Below are 18,197 nucleotides of genomic sequence, written 5' to 3'. Positions count from 1 at the left end.
CGCACTTGATATGCCTTCGCTGATTGCTTGTTTGTGTGTGTGTTTTTGTATAATTTCTGCTTTTCATAGCAATTTATTTCCACTAATTTCTTTTATTCCCATTTCCAATTAGTTATTCACTCACTCACTCATACACTCGCATTTATATATTTATATGTAGTGGTGCAGCTGCATCCAGTCGCTTTTTCCCACCCTCCCACTTTTTGTGATTATAGCGAAAATGATAGCAATATTTCATTTGTCTCCACAGGTGACCAATTCAAATGCAACGCAAGTGCTCATCCGCAATGTGGGCTTCGGTCTGTCCGGCAATTTCTCCTGCGAAGTGACGGCAGATGCGCCGCTCTTCTCTACAGCAACGGCCACGGGCATTATGCAAGTTGTTGGTAAGTTCACAAGGAAACTTTCAAATTATCAAATACATATTTCTAGAAGTGTGTATGTGTATGAGTGTGTGTGTAAATATTTTGTAATTTAGTTTGATTGTCTTAAGGGCAAACTTTGCTTGCAACAATTAAGTGTCTTTGTTCAATTTGAGTTCAATTAAATATGCTGGTAACTATTTAATTGCTTTAAAATTGTGTTTATTTAATTCAAAGGAGGAATTTGCTTCTAGTTATAAAAAAACAAGAAAAATATTTTGAGATATTTATCGAAGAAAATTATAAATACAAAATGATAGAATTTAAAAAGATAAAAGAAAATAAAGTGAAATTCGGCAGCTGAGTTTGTAGCCTCCATTCCCATGTTGCACAAATTCAAGACTCGAAAATCTTTATATATATAAATCTTCTGACCGTGTGTAGGCATTTGAAACTGCTCCTAAACGGATGGACCGATTTTGATGAAATTTTGTGTGTATGTTCAAGGAGATTCGAGAATGGTTTAGATTTACAACTTGGTCCACTGGAAAATGTTTTTTAAATTACTTTTTCATTTTTAATCAATTGTTAATTTTGGAATGTTTGACCGATAGATGGCGCTACCGTCGCAGTATCCAATATTCAAACCTTAAATTGACGTAAACGTGCATTAAACAAAACGATGCCAAAGTAAAAGGCGACATCTGCAGATCAAGTTTTCATATCGTGGACAGAGTTGTTCGTTCTTAAGTAATAAATTGGGTCAGTCAATATATCTATGGGCTATTAATTTTTTTTTCATACCTGCTAACAATTGGAGGAGGTATTTGACAGGCAATTTAAAATTGCAAAAGGTCTGGCATAAAAAAATAGCGGCATAACTGAAGTGTTGATAAAAAATTTGAGATATACAGAAATCTTTTCGAAGCATGGTACAGAGGCAATGCCATATTTAAACGGGAACGATGAATACATATGTATATGTGTACAATTTCAAACTGATCCTTCCTGAAAAATAATAAAATTGCTAAATATTGGGAATGGTAGAATAGAACTGCAATCAAATACACAATGCAATGAACTAAAACTGGCTCATTTATCATTCGATGAATAATATACCACGGGCATCCCAAAAGTCTGATGCCATAACCTTGCCAGCCGATTTTTTTGTCTTTCCACGCGTGAGAACCGTTTCTTAATATGCAGTCTACTAGGCTGACAATCGATTGGACTCGATTGATTTCACTGATGCACAGCCCAAATTCAATAGTATTTTTACCCCAAAAACCAATTCTTTTTTAACGCACGAAATGCTTTTTGATTCATTTTTGTTGCTTCATCAAAAATCCGATTATTCCTTAACTAATACTTATAATCCTAACTAATAGAAATCATATAGATGGTATTAGTAGTACTATCTATGTATCAGCCACAGTAAAAACGTAAGCGGGTCCTCTAGTGTAAGATATAAAATGCTTGTGCAGTAATCATCGCAAATGAGATCTAATCATCGGAACTTTATATATGGGTATCGAGTGCGAGATCTTGTTGACCCTAAACACATTTCCTTAATTTATAAGAGGCGCAAGCACATAAAGAAACTGCAATGCAAATCTAGATCTACCTATTTTTTATTAAACCAGGGTTAGATAATTTTGAGAACAAAAAAAAAAAAATTGTAGAAAAAAATGAGAGAGAAACAAAAAAATATTCAGGGAAAGATAATTTAAGGGCAATCTGAGGTCGGGAGAATTAAAGAGAGAGGCGCACATTTTCAACCTGTTGATAAGGTGAAATACCTAGGGCTTATCGTCGGTAGAAAGCTTAAAACTTTAATGAATGTCAAAAAACTGAGGTGAGAGTAACAAAAATATCGGTTACCTTACGTTTTTGTAGAAGAGTAATAAGTGATTCTCAACAAAAGTGGTGTTTTGGCGCTATGAAAACATGGCCAGGTAAATAATGTTCTATGGTGATTCTAGAGTGCTAGAAAATACTACAATTGCTTAGAAGCTTGAATATGTCAAAGATTGGATGTTATAGGCATCTCTGGTGCGATCAAAGCTAGTCAAAGAGTAACTGTTCTCACTAGTTATAACATCACGCTACTTTATCATTAAACCCCTTTGGGTGTCAGATCTTAGTGGAAGCGCCGCAACTGCAAAGCCGTTGAGCTAGTCAGAGATGACTCCCTTGCCCCGCTCACATCGTAATGGCACCGATTTGGATCTACTATGTCCTACGTTCTAGCATTAGGTCAGTGGATAACGCGTGCCCTTGGCAGGCGCTGATCGATGACTCGCTCTTGTACAACTGCAAGATCCTTTGTACCTAGAGTAGACTGCAGGAGATCTTGAGAACTATTTGCTCGTAGCAAAGTTCATCTTGACGCAATAGTAGGGGTTCTTTCTAAACATTGTCCAATTAGCATTGACACTTTAAGTTATATTCATGCGGAAAAGTTATCTTGAAAGACGCAAGTTGTACTCGTATTAATGAGACATAGCTGAGACTGACATTAGTCGTCTCAACCAATTTGTAAAAGGCTAAAAGCGCTATGTCGATTTTAAGGATCCCGTGATCTATTTTACAAGAGTTGTTAGGTAATACAACAGACTGGCGTTCTAAACTGTCAAAGTGAAATCCCTGTTAGGATCGTCTCTTAACATAACCTAACATAACCTTATATCATATAACCTGTGTCATATGGTCTTGCTTCCGCCAGCAAGACTTTTCTTATAATAAGCCTTTTTCAAAGCTTTGAGAATTTCTTGATTTTATTTTCAGAGATTAAACTTAAAATTACTTTAGGATCAGATTAAGAGAGTCACTTCCGATGGCAGACAAATCTTGATTATGCTTTTGACCCATAGCACAGACTATCCTTAACTCAACACGGAAATTGACATCCGCGTATCTCTTAAAGCACAAACTGCGTGCACTTCCCTGACCTGTAGCTCTCACATTATAAACATAATCTAAGTTATATGTGTGTATTTCCGGTTGCTTATGTCTACCATTTCCGCATGCTTCCTACTTTCTAACCTTCAATTTAACGCAACGCTGAAGGTGCGACGCAAAGCGGAAAGGTGGCGTGTGCGGAAAAGCGTGATGAGCGCGCCCAGCGATCCTTGTCAAAAGTGGCGTTTGGCTAGATAGCATGAGTGACTGACTCACGCATACATATTTACAACCAGCAAGTTGCTACTTGTGTTGTATCAGCAACCTGCTGACTGCCTTAGCGTCAACCGCTGATTGTGCTGCTTATGCTGCTGCTTATGGCGTTGATGAGGGTGAATAGTGTTAAATGTTGAACGACGAGCCAGGTGCTGTGCGCACACCTATACATATACGAAATGCCCGTTTGTGTAGCGTGTTGAAAAATACTTAGAAAAAGAAAAACGCCAATTCAAGTTGCACCACCGCCACACTCTTTGGTTAAATCGCTTGCCTTGGTAAGCGTTGAACGTTGGTTGCTGTTGCCAGCACTTGAGCACACCGCCGTTGAAGGACTTGTGATAAGTTGCAAAAGATTTTGTGGAAAATTGAGAAAATTCCACTATTAACAGGTCATTTCGTTCCGCGTGCGCAAAATGATAATAGCAGAGATAAAAGCGGGCGTCAAGGTGTTGGGTGGTGGTGTTTCTCCCTTTTACTTATGGAAATTATTGGGGCGAGTGTGTGCGTTGCTTCGAAGGATTGAGGTTAAGTAGATCAGTGTGAAGTTGTGATTTCATTTTTGCACTGCGAAAAATAAATTTTCAAGATTTTTAGACTTTTTTTCTATGATAAAAATCCTTAGAAAACTTAAAGTTGATAAAACCAAAATATTCAAAAAGTCTTTTCGTATTTCTAATCAAACTTCAACTTTTTTCTTAAATTTGTAATGAACTTTAATGAACCAAATGGTACATTTTGGTCGAGTACTTTTTACCATTTTTCCGCCAGACACATTATTCCATCAGTGTAAAGCTTTTCTGGTTTCTCGGCGAAGAACTGTAACACAGTTTTCACAGACTTCTCTTGAAGCCAACTTTACTCCATTAAGGAAACTTTTTGGTGATGAGTGCGAAATTCCTTAGCGATGTCGGGGCTGCTTATGTGACGGTTCTTGTCATTTTTTCCCATAATTTCATCGAATTTTTCAACGATAGTTTGACCAGAAGGAGATTAATCTTCATGCTCTCACTTTCGTATGCCCTCAAAAACGCACGTCTCCCATTAATTTTCTCAGTGCATCATCTCCTCTTAACCACTTTTGGTTCAGCAGAACTAATATGCTCGCTTCAGAACTTCCTCCTCGAACAACCAGGTTGCGAAATATAGAAGTTTGTAAGCATTCATTGTCAGCGAATCAACAACTATAGGCACGGAAGATAAGACAACTAAGCAGCCAGTGTTGCCAAACAAACTCATACCAAAGAGGGTGCAACAAACTTCGAAGACAAGGAAGATTTTAGACTTGTCTTCTTTTCTCCAGCTGTCGGAAGTAAGTTGCGCTGATTTAACGATTAAATAAGGTGCTCTAACCGTGAAAAGATTAGAGAAGATTACATTAGAGTAAACGAAAAGCAAGTGGCAACTACCGACAAGCAGTGAAATTGAAACTTTTCACTTTTCCTAACTCTTTCGTTGATATTATTATCATTGTTGTTATTGTTTTTGTGTGTGGTAAATTGAATTTGCTGCTCATACACACAGCCAGCTGTTTGCATAAAATGGCGCGTGCGAGCGAAAGTCCCCAGCTTCCATGCCATGCGACATTATGTAGTGTACTTGTTGGCTGGCAGACAGTGACTTCGACGACGTTGTGGCACTTGCTTAATGGCATAAAAACACTAACTCATAACTTATAACGGTTTCTTATGCTAAGTGTCTGTGTTGTATAAGTGTAGTAAAGCAAGTGAATATTGTGTTTCGGCTGCAGGCGAATGGCAAAACTACTACAAAATATATGAAATTATTAATGCACCCAGCGGCGAGAGGCCCCAAAGCACTCGTTGAGAGCTGGTAAAATAATAAGAGTGAAACAGCTGAGCAATGGATATTGTGCTGGCGGCAAAATGCACATACATATGTTTTTGTTGTTGTAGTGTACGGTTTCACTTAGCCTCGTTCGCTGGCAGTCAGACAGACAGCTAGTGTGGGTGAAGGCGCAAGAGCGAGTTTGAAGCGCTGAGTGGCATGCTGGCAGCACGTTGCTACTTTCACTTCCTTTCCAATACAAAAGCACACACACACACTGCCATGCACATGTGTATATGCGCAAACCTTCCGCTATTGCAACACACTGCTAACTATCTGCAGCAGCAACAACAACGGCAACACATCAGTTTATTTCAATAATATGCAAAATAGCAACGAGACAAGCGGAAATTGCTTTGGGGATGTTATATTAGTATCTAGTATCTACAGTGCGCCCTTTGCTGCTTTACAACAACTACTAGCACGTACATATATACGGCTGCTCGTCGCCGCCCAGCGCTGCAATGCTGGCGCGCTCGAGTGATGTAAAAAATCATGAAACTATAAAATACACATATATTATTTTTTAATAACGGTTATTCAATAGACATATACATACACACACACATAAACACAATATTTACTGCGCTGCCTCACCCGCAGCTATTGTATTTTACTGTTATGAAGCGGAATATGTGCTGCGTATAAATCAATAAAAACCCATGAAAAAGCGTACGAAAATGCGGAAATAAAAGCGAACAAAAGAAATAACAAACATTCAAGCATTTCTATTAAATTTATCGATTTTTTTCCTGAATCAATTTAGTAGCTATTTTGTTATGTTTGTTGCTGCAGCGTCCGGTTTTCTGTTTTATTATTTTCCAACGCGTGCATACATGCATAGATAAACACACATACATAAGCAAATATCACATGTTGGTGAAAGAAAGTGAAAGTAGAGGAGAAAGCGGAGTTTTTACCAGTTCAAAGTGGGTCAAGCAAAAGCAAGAATTTTTACAGGTGGAGAAGGCAATAAAATGAAGCACGTTTTAGGTTCCGGAATTGCTTGAAATCGTTTTTGGATTAATATTTGTTTTAATACGAATATTAAGTTCTGTTCTAAGACATATTAAAAGGTATCAAAAAATATATATTTAAGCAATATCAATGATTATAATGCGTGCTTTATTAATACAATAAGAGTTTTCTTTGTTTTAAAATGCCTTTAATAAATCATGGAATAAGGAATAACGAATCGTGGTTGCCTTGGTCATTACAAGTTGGGCTTTTTATAAGATTGCCTTGCCATTTTTACTCAACAAGGACTTTGGGTTTATCTGAAACTAAATTTCGTGCACCTACTAAGCTAAAATCTGCTCCACGGAGCCACAGGCTTGAAGTTATATCAGCCTGTATTGGACGTAGTACTGGATTTTTGGCGGAGTTTAATGCTGAAAAGTTGGAAGCAAGGGCTCGTTGAAAGTACTGGAAATTGCCTCAGCAAGGTAGCTATCCCTAGGTCCTAATAGTTCACTCTACAATTAACATTCATGCCCTGAGGTTAAACTTTGTATTTTCCGGTTGTCAATGTTGTTGTTGTTGTAACGGTTATGAAGTCTCCGTTAGGGTGGTAAGATTCAAATAAGTTATCATCTAGGTCAAGCAATAATAGGCGAAAGAAACGGGTCGGATCATAGTGAGAGCGATGTCAGATGTGTAGGGTTAGCTGTGCAAGTAAGGATGTCGTTAGAGTCATGCGGGTACTCATTGCATGCTGGACAACCATTTTGCATGTCGGGGCCAATTTTGGATAGATAGGAGTTTAACCAGGCGAAATATATACAAGTAGAACAAAGCTGCGCAAGGGTCTCTCTCGATTCCCGCGGCAACTCGAGTTCATTGTCTGCAATGGGCGTTGATTTGATTCCAAGTACGCCGTTCACTGAGAGAGAATCAGTAAAAGTATTTATGGCTCCACTGTGAATGGCGGTTTGTGTATGTCTGTAGTTAGTTGCTTCCGAAGTCTGGTCGGCGTATTGTTTTACGTCGTCGACGTTGTTAAGAAAATACCTCTTAATGTTCCCAGGAGACAATTCAGCCTCAAGCAGGGGACTACAGGAATGGTTTCTGCGAAAACACCCCAGCAGAAACTGCTTGTAGGGGAGTTCATTATCCTCCTTAACTGGGAGCATACGGGCATTGGATGCTAATCGATGAAGTTGCTTAGAAGAACTCAAATCTGAATCATGTTTTTATACTTCCATCGACCTAATTCTCGTACCACCAGCTAATTAGACTATCTATTTGGCACTAAAATCTATTGTTTTAGTATATATTGTTTGCGCTTAAGGCTTTTTGTCGATATATGACTGATTAAAAAGGGAGACACAAAGTGCCACACTCCAGGCATCCGCACTTAAACTATTAGTACACCCGTTTTGTTCCTGGGTAGTAGAGAAATTAAGTCTTATCCAGATCTTATTGGTGAAAATACCTACTTTTTTTCATCTCTCCTGCCAAATGTCTTTTAAGTTGAAAGCATTGAGAGCCGTTAAAGCCCGCACAACCGGCTGAATTCTGAACATTCTGCATTGCGCTGAATTCACGTTTTAAATTTTTTGAAAGTGGGATCTTAATGGTAGGTACACTGGGTGTCTTATATGATATTACGAAGTTTCTTTTTGCCTAAAAATATAATCCTTTTGGTCTGCCCACCAATAATACTAACGCAAGCAATGCTTCATGTCTAGTTATTGCATATTTGCATAATCTAACGAAGTGAGACGAGGTATTAGCGCCACGGCTAGGCTTAATTGTCACCTAGTTGTCCACTAGAAAGTTAGTTTATGGACTTGCTGATATTTCTGCCTGAAAACCTAAATTGTGTTGATTTAGTTTGAAGGTACATTCGGCGTATAAAATATTGCAGAAGAAACCCACTGCTGCTCTTATTTCAACCATTGATTGGGTGTGAATATTTCCTTTTACTTGATCTTATATAATATATATTGGTCAATATGGTCATTGAGTTTTTGATTTTATTCAATTTTCACTGAAGAGGTTAGAAGTTTTGGGTTGGCTCATACTTTTATCTAGTGTTGGTTAGATTTAAGGGAAAATTAGTGATGATAGTTCTAAAGCGCAAATAAAATCAAATAAATTACAATCCAGTCACCTTAGCTTTAGACCTTCAAGCCACTCGCTATCAAGCTGAGCGTAACTATAGTAATGACTATCGACTTAAAGACACACTTAAGTAGGATGTTTTGAGATCAAGTGGAATCAGAACTGGCTAAAGAAAGTCCCGATATTGTGGAGCCAACTAAAAAAGTTATGACAGATAAATGATTTGTAGATTTCTACAGGTAACGCAATTAAATGGGAAGTACTACTCTTTTTTCATTTAGGTACTTTGATACTCTATGAGGGACATGGAAATATTTGCAAACCTGAAATAAATTTAAGTACTGACTCCTTAATTTAAAAACAACCTTAACAATTTGATATATTCCTTTAGATATAAATCTTTGAGCGCAAGTAGCGACGCATGAAGGTGACTTAAGTGGAGCTCATGCCATATAAAGCTTTAGATTGATCCACAAGTACGCTACTGAAACGCTGACATTTAGAGAAATGTATTTAAATACAAACGTACATATGCATATTTTGATATCAAAGCGCCATTGCATGTGTGTGTGTGTGCGTGAGTGCAGATTGAGTATGTCAAAGCGTTCACGAATAAATCCCCAAAGCAGGACATGCACTTGAGAGATAGACAGACAGTTAGATTTACAGACAGTGAAATGGCTAGAGAGCTAAGCAGACTGGCAGATAAACGGCACAGATGTATGCATATACATATATATGTATGTATATTTATACAAAAGGCAGTCAACGGAAGCTACGGTGGGAAGTGAAGTGAAAGATAAAGCGGCAAATATTTCGACAGACAAGCTTAGAGGCAAATAAGACGGCGTCAAATGCAGAGACACATGCCAGCGCAAAGACACACATACATATGTAGTTGTACATATGTCATTAGAGAGTGTGTGTGTGTTTGGTGTACAGACCGTCTTTATATATGCGATATTTAGATGTGCGCAGTCAAATGCTTTAGTTGCTAAATAAACGTCTATTTACGCATGCCACAATATAACCAAAATAACGCGCGTTGTTGTAACAAAAGCAGCAACCAACAACAGCAACAATGTAAGCTGGCTTGTTAAAAAAATTGTAACCACTAAAGTGGAATTTAGCTGTCAGAGCACATTTGTCCATACTTAATGTGAAACGGAAATAAAGATTAACTGTGACTGCCAACCGCGCCGCCAACGCAAGCGTTGCCAACCACAATTCGGCACAGATTGTTTGCGAAATGCAACAAAAACACTGGCAGCAGCGTCTGTTGTTTCCATGATTTGCTGTTTTATTGAGCGCAACCAACACTGACTGTCACCAATTGCGAGGTGTGCGTGTGTATGGAAATGTATTGTGACTCCTGCTAATGCCAACAACAACAATTGTTGTGGTAAAAGTATCAACAAATCAACGACAAAATCAGCGGAAGCAACATCGACGCAGTGACAGTATTGTGGATCAGAACGCTGAACAAACAAATAATATTTCTTACTTTCATTTGTGCGGGTGTGTGTGTGTGTGTGTGTGCGTTGGCCTAGTAACCTGCGCTCAAGTGCCAGCAATTGTTGCTGTCACTGTCAATATTTTGCTGCGTCGCTCAGCGTTGCTATGGATATACGAATATACATAGATTGACGGCGTCTTGTTCACCGCACACCGTTGACTTAGTGGATCGAGTGTTCGGGATAATTTGCTCTTCAAGTTTGTGTATGGCTGTGTGTGTGCGTAGAAAGCTGGTAATGTGAATTTTTCGCTTCACTCGAATTAGCTGATGTAGCGGTAGTGGTTATGCTGCTCAACTGGAGCTTCTCTGCGGTTAATGTCGCTTTCCACGTCGATAAAGCTTTCGTGTTTTAAGTTTGTGACCGATCTTTTGTCGATTTGAGGTTATGTTTAGTTGTTTATGTTATGTTTTTTAATGCGTGGCTACGTTATGGTATGTGTTTTGACGTTAATGACATGATGATAGTTTATGTTATGTTATGTTATGTTATGTTATATTATGTTGTGTTATGTTATGTTATGTTATGTTATGTTATATTATGTTAAATTATATTATGTTATGTAATGTTATGTTATGTTATGTTGTGTTATGTTATGTTATGTTATGTTATGTTATGTTATGTTAAATTATATTATGTTGTGTTATGTTATGTTATGTTATGTTATGTTATGTTATGCTATTTAATGTTATGTTATGTTATGTTATATTATGTTATGTAATGTTGTGTTGTGTTATGTTATGTTATGTTATGTTATGTTATGTTATGTTATGTTATGTTATGTTATGTTATGTTATGCTATGTTATGTTTTGTTATGCTATGTTATGTTATGTTATTTTATGTTATGTTATGTTGTGTTGTGCTAAGTTATGTTTTGTCTTGTTATGTTTATGGGACTAAAAATTTTCAAGGAGGTTAAGACCAAATATGTGGATACCAGTGCTTATATCTGATTTTTTACCGAACATATCGGTCCGTCAGTGAGCTCTAGTATTGAAATTCGTGGAGAATATTTTTGTGAGAACAATATACCCTTATATGTACATATCAAAAATGATTAAAATCGGACCAATAGTTCCCTTAGTCTCCATATGCTTTCTATAAATGTTTTCGAACGCCCGGTTGACTTTATATCCGAACTTAGATCTTCCTCAATTGTTCACTATAACATTTTTCTAAAGAATTACCCCAATATGTACATATTTACTATTACTTTGGTTTACATTCTCAACCAACTACCCCTTGCAAGGTGAGTTCTACCTCAGCTCAGGCTTCATTTGCCGCTTGCCGCTTGATTTAATCCGCAATTGTCGTTGGCGTCATTACCGGCGTCGTGGATGTTGCTGGCGTCAGCCGAGCGTAACCCACTTCAATACCCCTTCACCCAGGCGCAGCCAATCACTGCGCGGTGTATTGCTTACAAAAAAATCCGTAAGCTGCAGCAATATTAGTAGTGCCGGCGTCATACTCGTCTGTGGAATTGTTTACGACTAAACCGAAAAATTCACTTGTGCGAATTACATTTTTTTCCTACACACTTTTATGCTCTTGTCCTACTTAACGGAAGTAAACATATACATATATACTTACATATACACATATATTTGCTTTCTTTAAAAGCATTCGTGCATAAATTTTTTGTACGCAAATACAGGCATGCCCTTCTACACCAAGAGTTGCCACAATTTTTGAACTCTTCGTGTTGCTCTTAAAAATTTGTACATATGTATGTCTGTTTGCAATACTTGTGCCTCACTAATATCACCCAAATTTCATCCCCTCTGCGTACTAAGCAATAACATTGAAATGAAAGAAAAAAAATTCGTACAACAATAACAACAAATATTTGCAAGTGTTTTAAACAACAGAGGCCCCCTTTATCGCTCGTCGTTAGTTGCATTTCCCTTTTTTAATTTTTGTCTCCATTGTTTGTTTGTTTGCTCTCATATTGTTGCTGTGCAAGCCAACTCTTAAAGAATCATTCACTCGTTCGAATGGGTTCAAAGGCACTTTAACCTCATTTCAGGCACACTAGTGCTTTATAAGTAGCAAATAGATTGGCGCAATGTTCTATACATACATACATACTTACTCATATACTGAGATTACGTGTTCCTAGTTAGCAAGCGAGCGCTTGGCTTTATTGAGGGGTTATGCTTGATAAATCATTGGCGAGGATATAATGTGAAGTAGCAGCGGTGCGACGTGGTTGCCACATCAACGCATAGGCAATTTGAGGTTCAGTGCACTCTGCTGATTGACTCTTATTTCCAGTTTTATATTTTGCCTGTTTATTGTTTATTATTATTGTGGCACAGAAGATATTTCAGAAAGAATTTTTTTGAAATATGATAATAGCAAAACTTATACTCGTAGTTTAGTAGACTAATACGAAAACAGATTTATAAAAATTAAGCTCTATTACTAAAAAAAATTAAATGGCATGCTGAAGAAGAGTTTTAGTCATACAATTTGCAAGAGGTTGGTCATACGAGTATATAAATTAAAAAAGTAGAAAGCAAAAGGAAGTAGATGTTTTTTAAACACCATTTCACTCCTTTCAAAGTCCAAAATTGAGTTTCACCTCTCTTTAAATATTTGAGCTCGTATGTTGTGTATAAAAGTCCCACTGACTAATCGTGATGAGTAAGGTCAAAAATATTGCCTTTATGTGATCACAATGTTAGATTACCCAATCTTCCTGAATATGCCTCGATAAACAAAATTTTGTGAATAAGCCCCTTTTTTAAGAATTATGTGGCAATTTAATTTACTTTAAACTGCTTTTCGAAAAGTATTTCTAGATATTTGTATAGTGATGTTCGATTCTAATATTACCCTCTGATAGTTGCCAATACCAAAGATGTAATGTGGTATAGTCATGCTTCTGAGTAAGTAGTTACAGTCGTAGGCTATACCCAATTCCTATTCTTGCGTCCTCACCGCGCATATTGGAAACGAAAGTAACCCTTGTGTAAGCAGGGGTAGCCAATCTGGGTGGAACTTGGGGTCCCTGCTGAAAGAGAGGAAGTTTCAGCGGATCCACTTCGACATATTCGGCTTTAAGAGTTCGCTGAAGTCTAATTGCAGATGTCTGGTTTACCAGATGTCGTCGGGGCTTGAAATAAGCGACTCCCTGTATAAATTTGTATAAAGCCTTTCGAGGTTTTGCGCTGGGTTTGGGTCCCCGATACGTAGAAACTACCGCTCCCAATGAAAAAGAAACAAGAGCACTCGGAATGAAAAGCCTCTCTTTTTAATGACGACCACAGGAAACGTATTAAGCACTATAATTAAGAGCATGAATCTAGAAATACTGGGCCCTAAAAGGAAAGATGCCGATGCCTAACGAGAACATTTTTGCCACGGTGCAAAAATTATGCTTGGCGACTTTAACGTCAGAGTGGGCAAGAAACCATCTTTGGTAAATTTAAATTCAGCCTCCATGGCGAAACCTCTGCAAATGGGTTGTGGCTGATCGCAGGAGCTCAAGATATGGTTGCTTATGGTAATTGATTCCAGCACAAGAAAATTCAGCATATTTTTGTTTTTTTGCATGTAATGCATGCACTCTTTAAATATTCAGTAAGAAACTGCTTTGTCAAGACTTTGCACGTTTTCTTGACTATGTGTAGAAAACATTTTTATTTGGATATTTATATTAGCAAATCCACTTATTACTTAAATATAATTTTGTATAGAAAGAAGACAATCGATTTTTTTGATATCTTATTGTCAAAAATAGAAACACTGTTATTAACGATTCCTTTGTTTTATTACTTTATATCTTTACCCAGAAAGTAAAATGCTTACCTTTAATATTCGTAAGTTAATGAACTTTTGATTGCGTCGTTATGTGCATACACATGTATATAATAAACAGATACTTATTTTTTTATTTTTATTCCAAACATATGTATGTGCTTATTAGTTCAAGTGTCAACTCAACCGTATTTAAGCCAAATCCCTGCAACATGTCACTCAAGTGTTGTTATTTACTCGTCTTCTGTCAGATTTGCCTCAGATACACACGCCTTCCAAGGACATTCGCACAAGTGCGTCTAATTTGGTTGTTTGTTTGTAAATGAGACATTGTAAACTCATTTCCTTTTGTTTGCCTATAGCTCGTTTGATTACATTCTTATTTGTTGACTATTGTTTTATGCGATTGACCATTTACTTTATTTACTTGTCTTTGGTTTATTCACCCAAATTAGGCAAGAACATTAGAGAAGTGAATGTTGCGAATTTTTGCTTTTGTAAAGATAAAGCTTATTAAGGCGACATGTTTAGTTGGGTGTATTGAAAGAGAAAGCTTAAAGGATGTGTTTTGTTACTTTTTACTTACTTTTAATAGCAATTAAGTATTTCTTTAAGGCATTTACTAAGAAGTGAAAATGCGATTTTATGAAAGGATGTTTTTCTAATAAAATTTGGAGGCTGTTTTTTATGATTGGTGAAACTTTTTTAAGTATACATTATTTAGTTTCTTACTGTTTTATTTCGATTTGCTGCAAATAACACTGTATGAGAGATGTGATAAGGTGTGAAACCGAGAGAGTGTAAAGTTGACTATAAGTTCTCTTCAACTTTGAAATTATTATTGGAACGATCAATAAAATATTTTCTAATAAAGTAGATTTATGGATTATGATAGCTGACGCATTTTAGCTTTTCGCCATATTTTTTAGACCATTTGACGACCCGTTGAAGTACGTCATTCGCGACATTTTTTTTTTTTCAAATAGTTGTAATGGCAAAAAATCCTTCGCTCAAGTCTTTAAGGATTGTATCTCAAAGGCCTGTGTAAAATTTCATGAAGTTTTTAGTAGCTCTCAAGAAATCTTGCCAACCGACTTAAAAAACACAGTTTCGAGAAAAACTCGTTTAAAGACGACGCGCTTGACCATGCGCCCAAGTTCTCAAGGCTGTAGCCCGAAACTATTACTCTGATCAACTTGAAAATTTAGAACAATATTCTAGAGATTAATAAGACAATAAAAAAAATCGATTTTTAAAACCCGTACCCCATATAACCCCTTAATATTTTCCTGAGTAGAGTTTCAGTTCGAAACATAAAAAAATCTTTCCCAAAAAGTCTATGGTTATAATGCTTATTTTCAGCTATATTAAAGCTTGAATCTTACTCACTTTTCAATTTCGGAAATATGCGCACACTACTTTTCCTACTGAGTTGCAGTGAAATGGTGGAAAAGAGAAACGAAAATGTTTGTTATTATTAACTACAATGCCAAAAGCCTTACGGACCCTTAAACTAATTTAGACAAGAATGCAGTAACTTCGAAGAAACCCGAGTCCATTAAAAGAGCAATCAAAATTTTGGGTTCAAATTTTTTTCTGGAAGCTGTGATAAAAAGAAGTAAGATGAAACTTTTAAAGTTAAGGCATATAGTCATAAATTTTTACTTTAGGGTATATTATGAGGCAAAAAAAAAATCGTAAATAAGAGCAATGAAAAAAAAAATATTACAAAAAAGAGACATGATTATAACTTTTCTTATCAGGTCTCTTTCAACCCACTCGATTTTGTTGCTTTCTCCGTTTGCGTCACTATATTCACAGTCTTAGCTATAGGGACAGTTGCTCGAAATTTTTATATTAAGTTAGAAAGTTAAGCAAAAAAAATAAAATAAAAATTAAAAAAAAAAAAAAAACATTTCCCGTTTCCATGAGATAAGCAAAAGTGACGATTCCTAATTAAGAATATATTTGATAAGAAAAGGTAAATTAGTGCCCAACAAACTAAAGCCCTTAAAAAAAAATTTAAAAAAAAATGTATTAAAATTTCAACTCTTCTTTGCTTAATAAGTTTCAAAATTATGTCACTCGCTATGCGTAATTTACCAACAAAATTCAAAATTTCGGCGCGATTACTTCCAGACTCAAATTTAATATTAGTGCACCGTTAGGCGGTACGCATGATTAGGCATATGCCACCGACTCAAATGTTTTAATCACTTTATGTCATTAGGTGATTTGCATGGCAAGAAAAGTCGAATAAGGAAATACGCTAAAAAAAAAATAAATTGTAAGTTGAAAAAAAAACAAAAACAACTTGACTTCCCGCCTCTTCGAACTTTGGCAGCAGGCAGTAGACCACAAGCCAAGAGCGTGGAAAGTGCCAACAAAAGCTGTTTGAAATTAAACTTGAAAGGTTGTCAGTGACCCTCATTAAAAAGGGCCAACACAAAAACAACAACTACACCAAAGCGAAAGTACGAAAAGAATATGCCAACAACAGAAAGCCAAAAAATAAAATAAAAAGCAAGAGATTATTTTCGTTCGGACTAAGCCGTCGGAGCAGCCAACGCCTGAAGAAAAGATCAAAACGGCTTTCACTTTGATGCGCTGCTAAACGCCAAAACACGCCCATAAAGCACAACGCCGACACGCTCCCGACCTCTCGGCGAAACAATGAATTTGATTTTAATTTGCCCGACCGGCGCAAGACCAAAGTTGTGGCAAATGATTTTTGACCTCGGGTCAGCTATGGAAATCCGCATGTCGCTCTGTGGATAGTGAGTCCGCCAACACCCACAAGTGCAATGGCACATACATATTTATATCCATAAGGCGTCGTTTGTGTGTGTGAGTTGAATCATTTCTCTTTTAGCGTTTTGCCAGCATTCAAAGCATAGTTGTAGTTGTAGTTGTAGTTTGCACTGTCAAAGTATTTGCCAACATTATATATTATAATATTATATATACATAGCTGCACATGCCTCACACACTCTCACACATACCAGTGTTTATGTACATTTGTAGATGTGTGCGTAGGTGTGCACTTTTGCCGCCGTCTTTGGCATGGAAATTATATTCTTCATTAGTTACTTTGTTTGGTGACTTAATTAAAAAGTTTGCCGTAGATGCCTTATAAAAATATCACAGCAAAGTTGAAGATGTCGACTAGTGAAGCGCTACGACCGTCCACAGTTGTCGCGGAAGTCGGGTAAAGAGGAACTGTTTGGTTTTATTGGTCGGTTAGATGCTCGGAAAGTTCGTCAAAGTTATGCGAAGTTTTTCTTTCCTTCTCCAGACGTCAACTCATAAAGCATAATAAAATGGTTACTCTTTCAAATGTGAGGGGCGTGGTGCTGCAAGGAATGTCTGTGCAAGTGAAGAGTAAGTCTTAAGTCTTATTTCGTATATTTAGCCACGGAAAGTTATGTGGAAGTTGACGCTGTATTTATGACGTATGTGTGTATGTTAAGTATGCCAAATTGAATAAGGAAACAACGATTTTAGCTGAAGCATGAGCATATGTTTATTAGAGCGAGTATATGCTTGAGGTAGTTGGGGTTCAAATACTGTTTAAGGGGATAGATGGGTTTCCTCAAACTAAATATACCCTGTTAAGGGTGTAATGGTAGAACTGAAAGAATTACGCGATGAGAAAACACAAGAAGAGCTCACACACAGAATCTTTAGGAGTCATAGAAGCAGATTCAACTTATGCCATCAAATCAGCCGGATATGCTCAAAGGTTGAAAAGATGAAGCGAACAGACGAAAATACGCTGAAGATTGTGTGCGCCCGGACGCCACAGCCTATCAACAACCGATGAAAACTTGGAAAAGAAGAAAGCAATAGTTTGAATGATCGTCGAATCGCAGTCAGAGAAATCACTGATGATGTTGGCATATCGATTGTTTTGATATGAAACTCAGGGCAGAAAATTTTATTCAAAATTTCTTTTAAGTAATCACTAAATTAAGTCAACGACGAAGCTGAATTAGTGAGGGTGGACTCTCAAAACCTGCGAAATTTTAAAATTCCTGTTATTTTCTGAACATAACTCTCATTTTATGAGGATTTTATAAACATTTTCGTATCAACTTGTTTTCTGAAATGAATTAAAGGTAATGTTTTATGACGTTTTACATTCCAGCAGTAATTTAGTGGTAAACCCTAAAAGGTTAATAATGGTTGACTTCTGTTTTTGCTTAGTGTTGTTTCTGATATCTCTAAATAATAATAATTGAGAGCTGTTACGACTATAATAGTGGTTATGTGGCTTAAGCCAATCAGAACTTCAAAACTTAGAAAGGTTAAGGTGTTACACGGGTTTAAAATCGCCAACACCTCTAGAATATTGTCCTAAATTTTCAAATTGGTCAGAGTAATAGTTTGGGAGACACAGCCTTGAGAACTTCTGCACTCGAGGCTAGCTAGGCTAAGTGCGCCGTCTTTAAACGCGCTTTTCTCGAA

The 18,197-nt window shown here is 36.9% G+C and overlaps 1 protein-coding gene across 2 annotated transcripts in view; it reads left to right on the top strand.

The window, feature by feature from the left end:
* The window catches only part of LOC105227564 (uncharacterized), a 217,092-nt gene that overhangs the window by 157,551 nt on the left and 41,344 nt on the right, over positions 1-18,197 (top strand). For both annotated transcript variants that reach the window (XM_049450567.1, XM_049450568.1), the window contains exon 4: positions 251-386. In XM_049450567.1, the coding sequence (XP_049306524.1) occupies positions 251-386 (136 nt within the window). The remainder of the gene's footprint in view (positions 1-250; positions 387-18,197) is intronic.

Source organism: Bactrocera dorsalis, chromosome 2, assembly GCF_023373825.1.
Source record: "Bactrocera dorsalis isolate Fly_Bdor chromosome 2, ASM2337382v1, whole genome shotgun sequence".
Taxonomy (NCBI): Eukaryota; Metazoa; Arthropoda; class Insecta; order Diptera; family Tephritidae; genus Bactrocera; species Bactrocera dorsalis.
The sequence above is the reverse complement of the archived record's forward strand: the minus strand, read 5'-3'. Positions and strand labels throughout refer to the sequence as shown.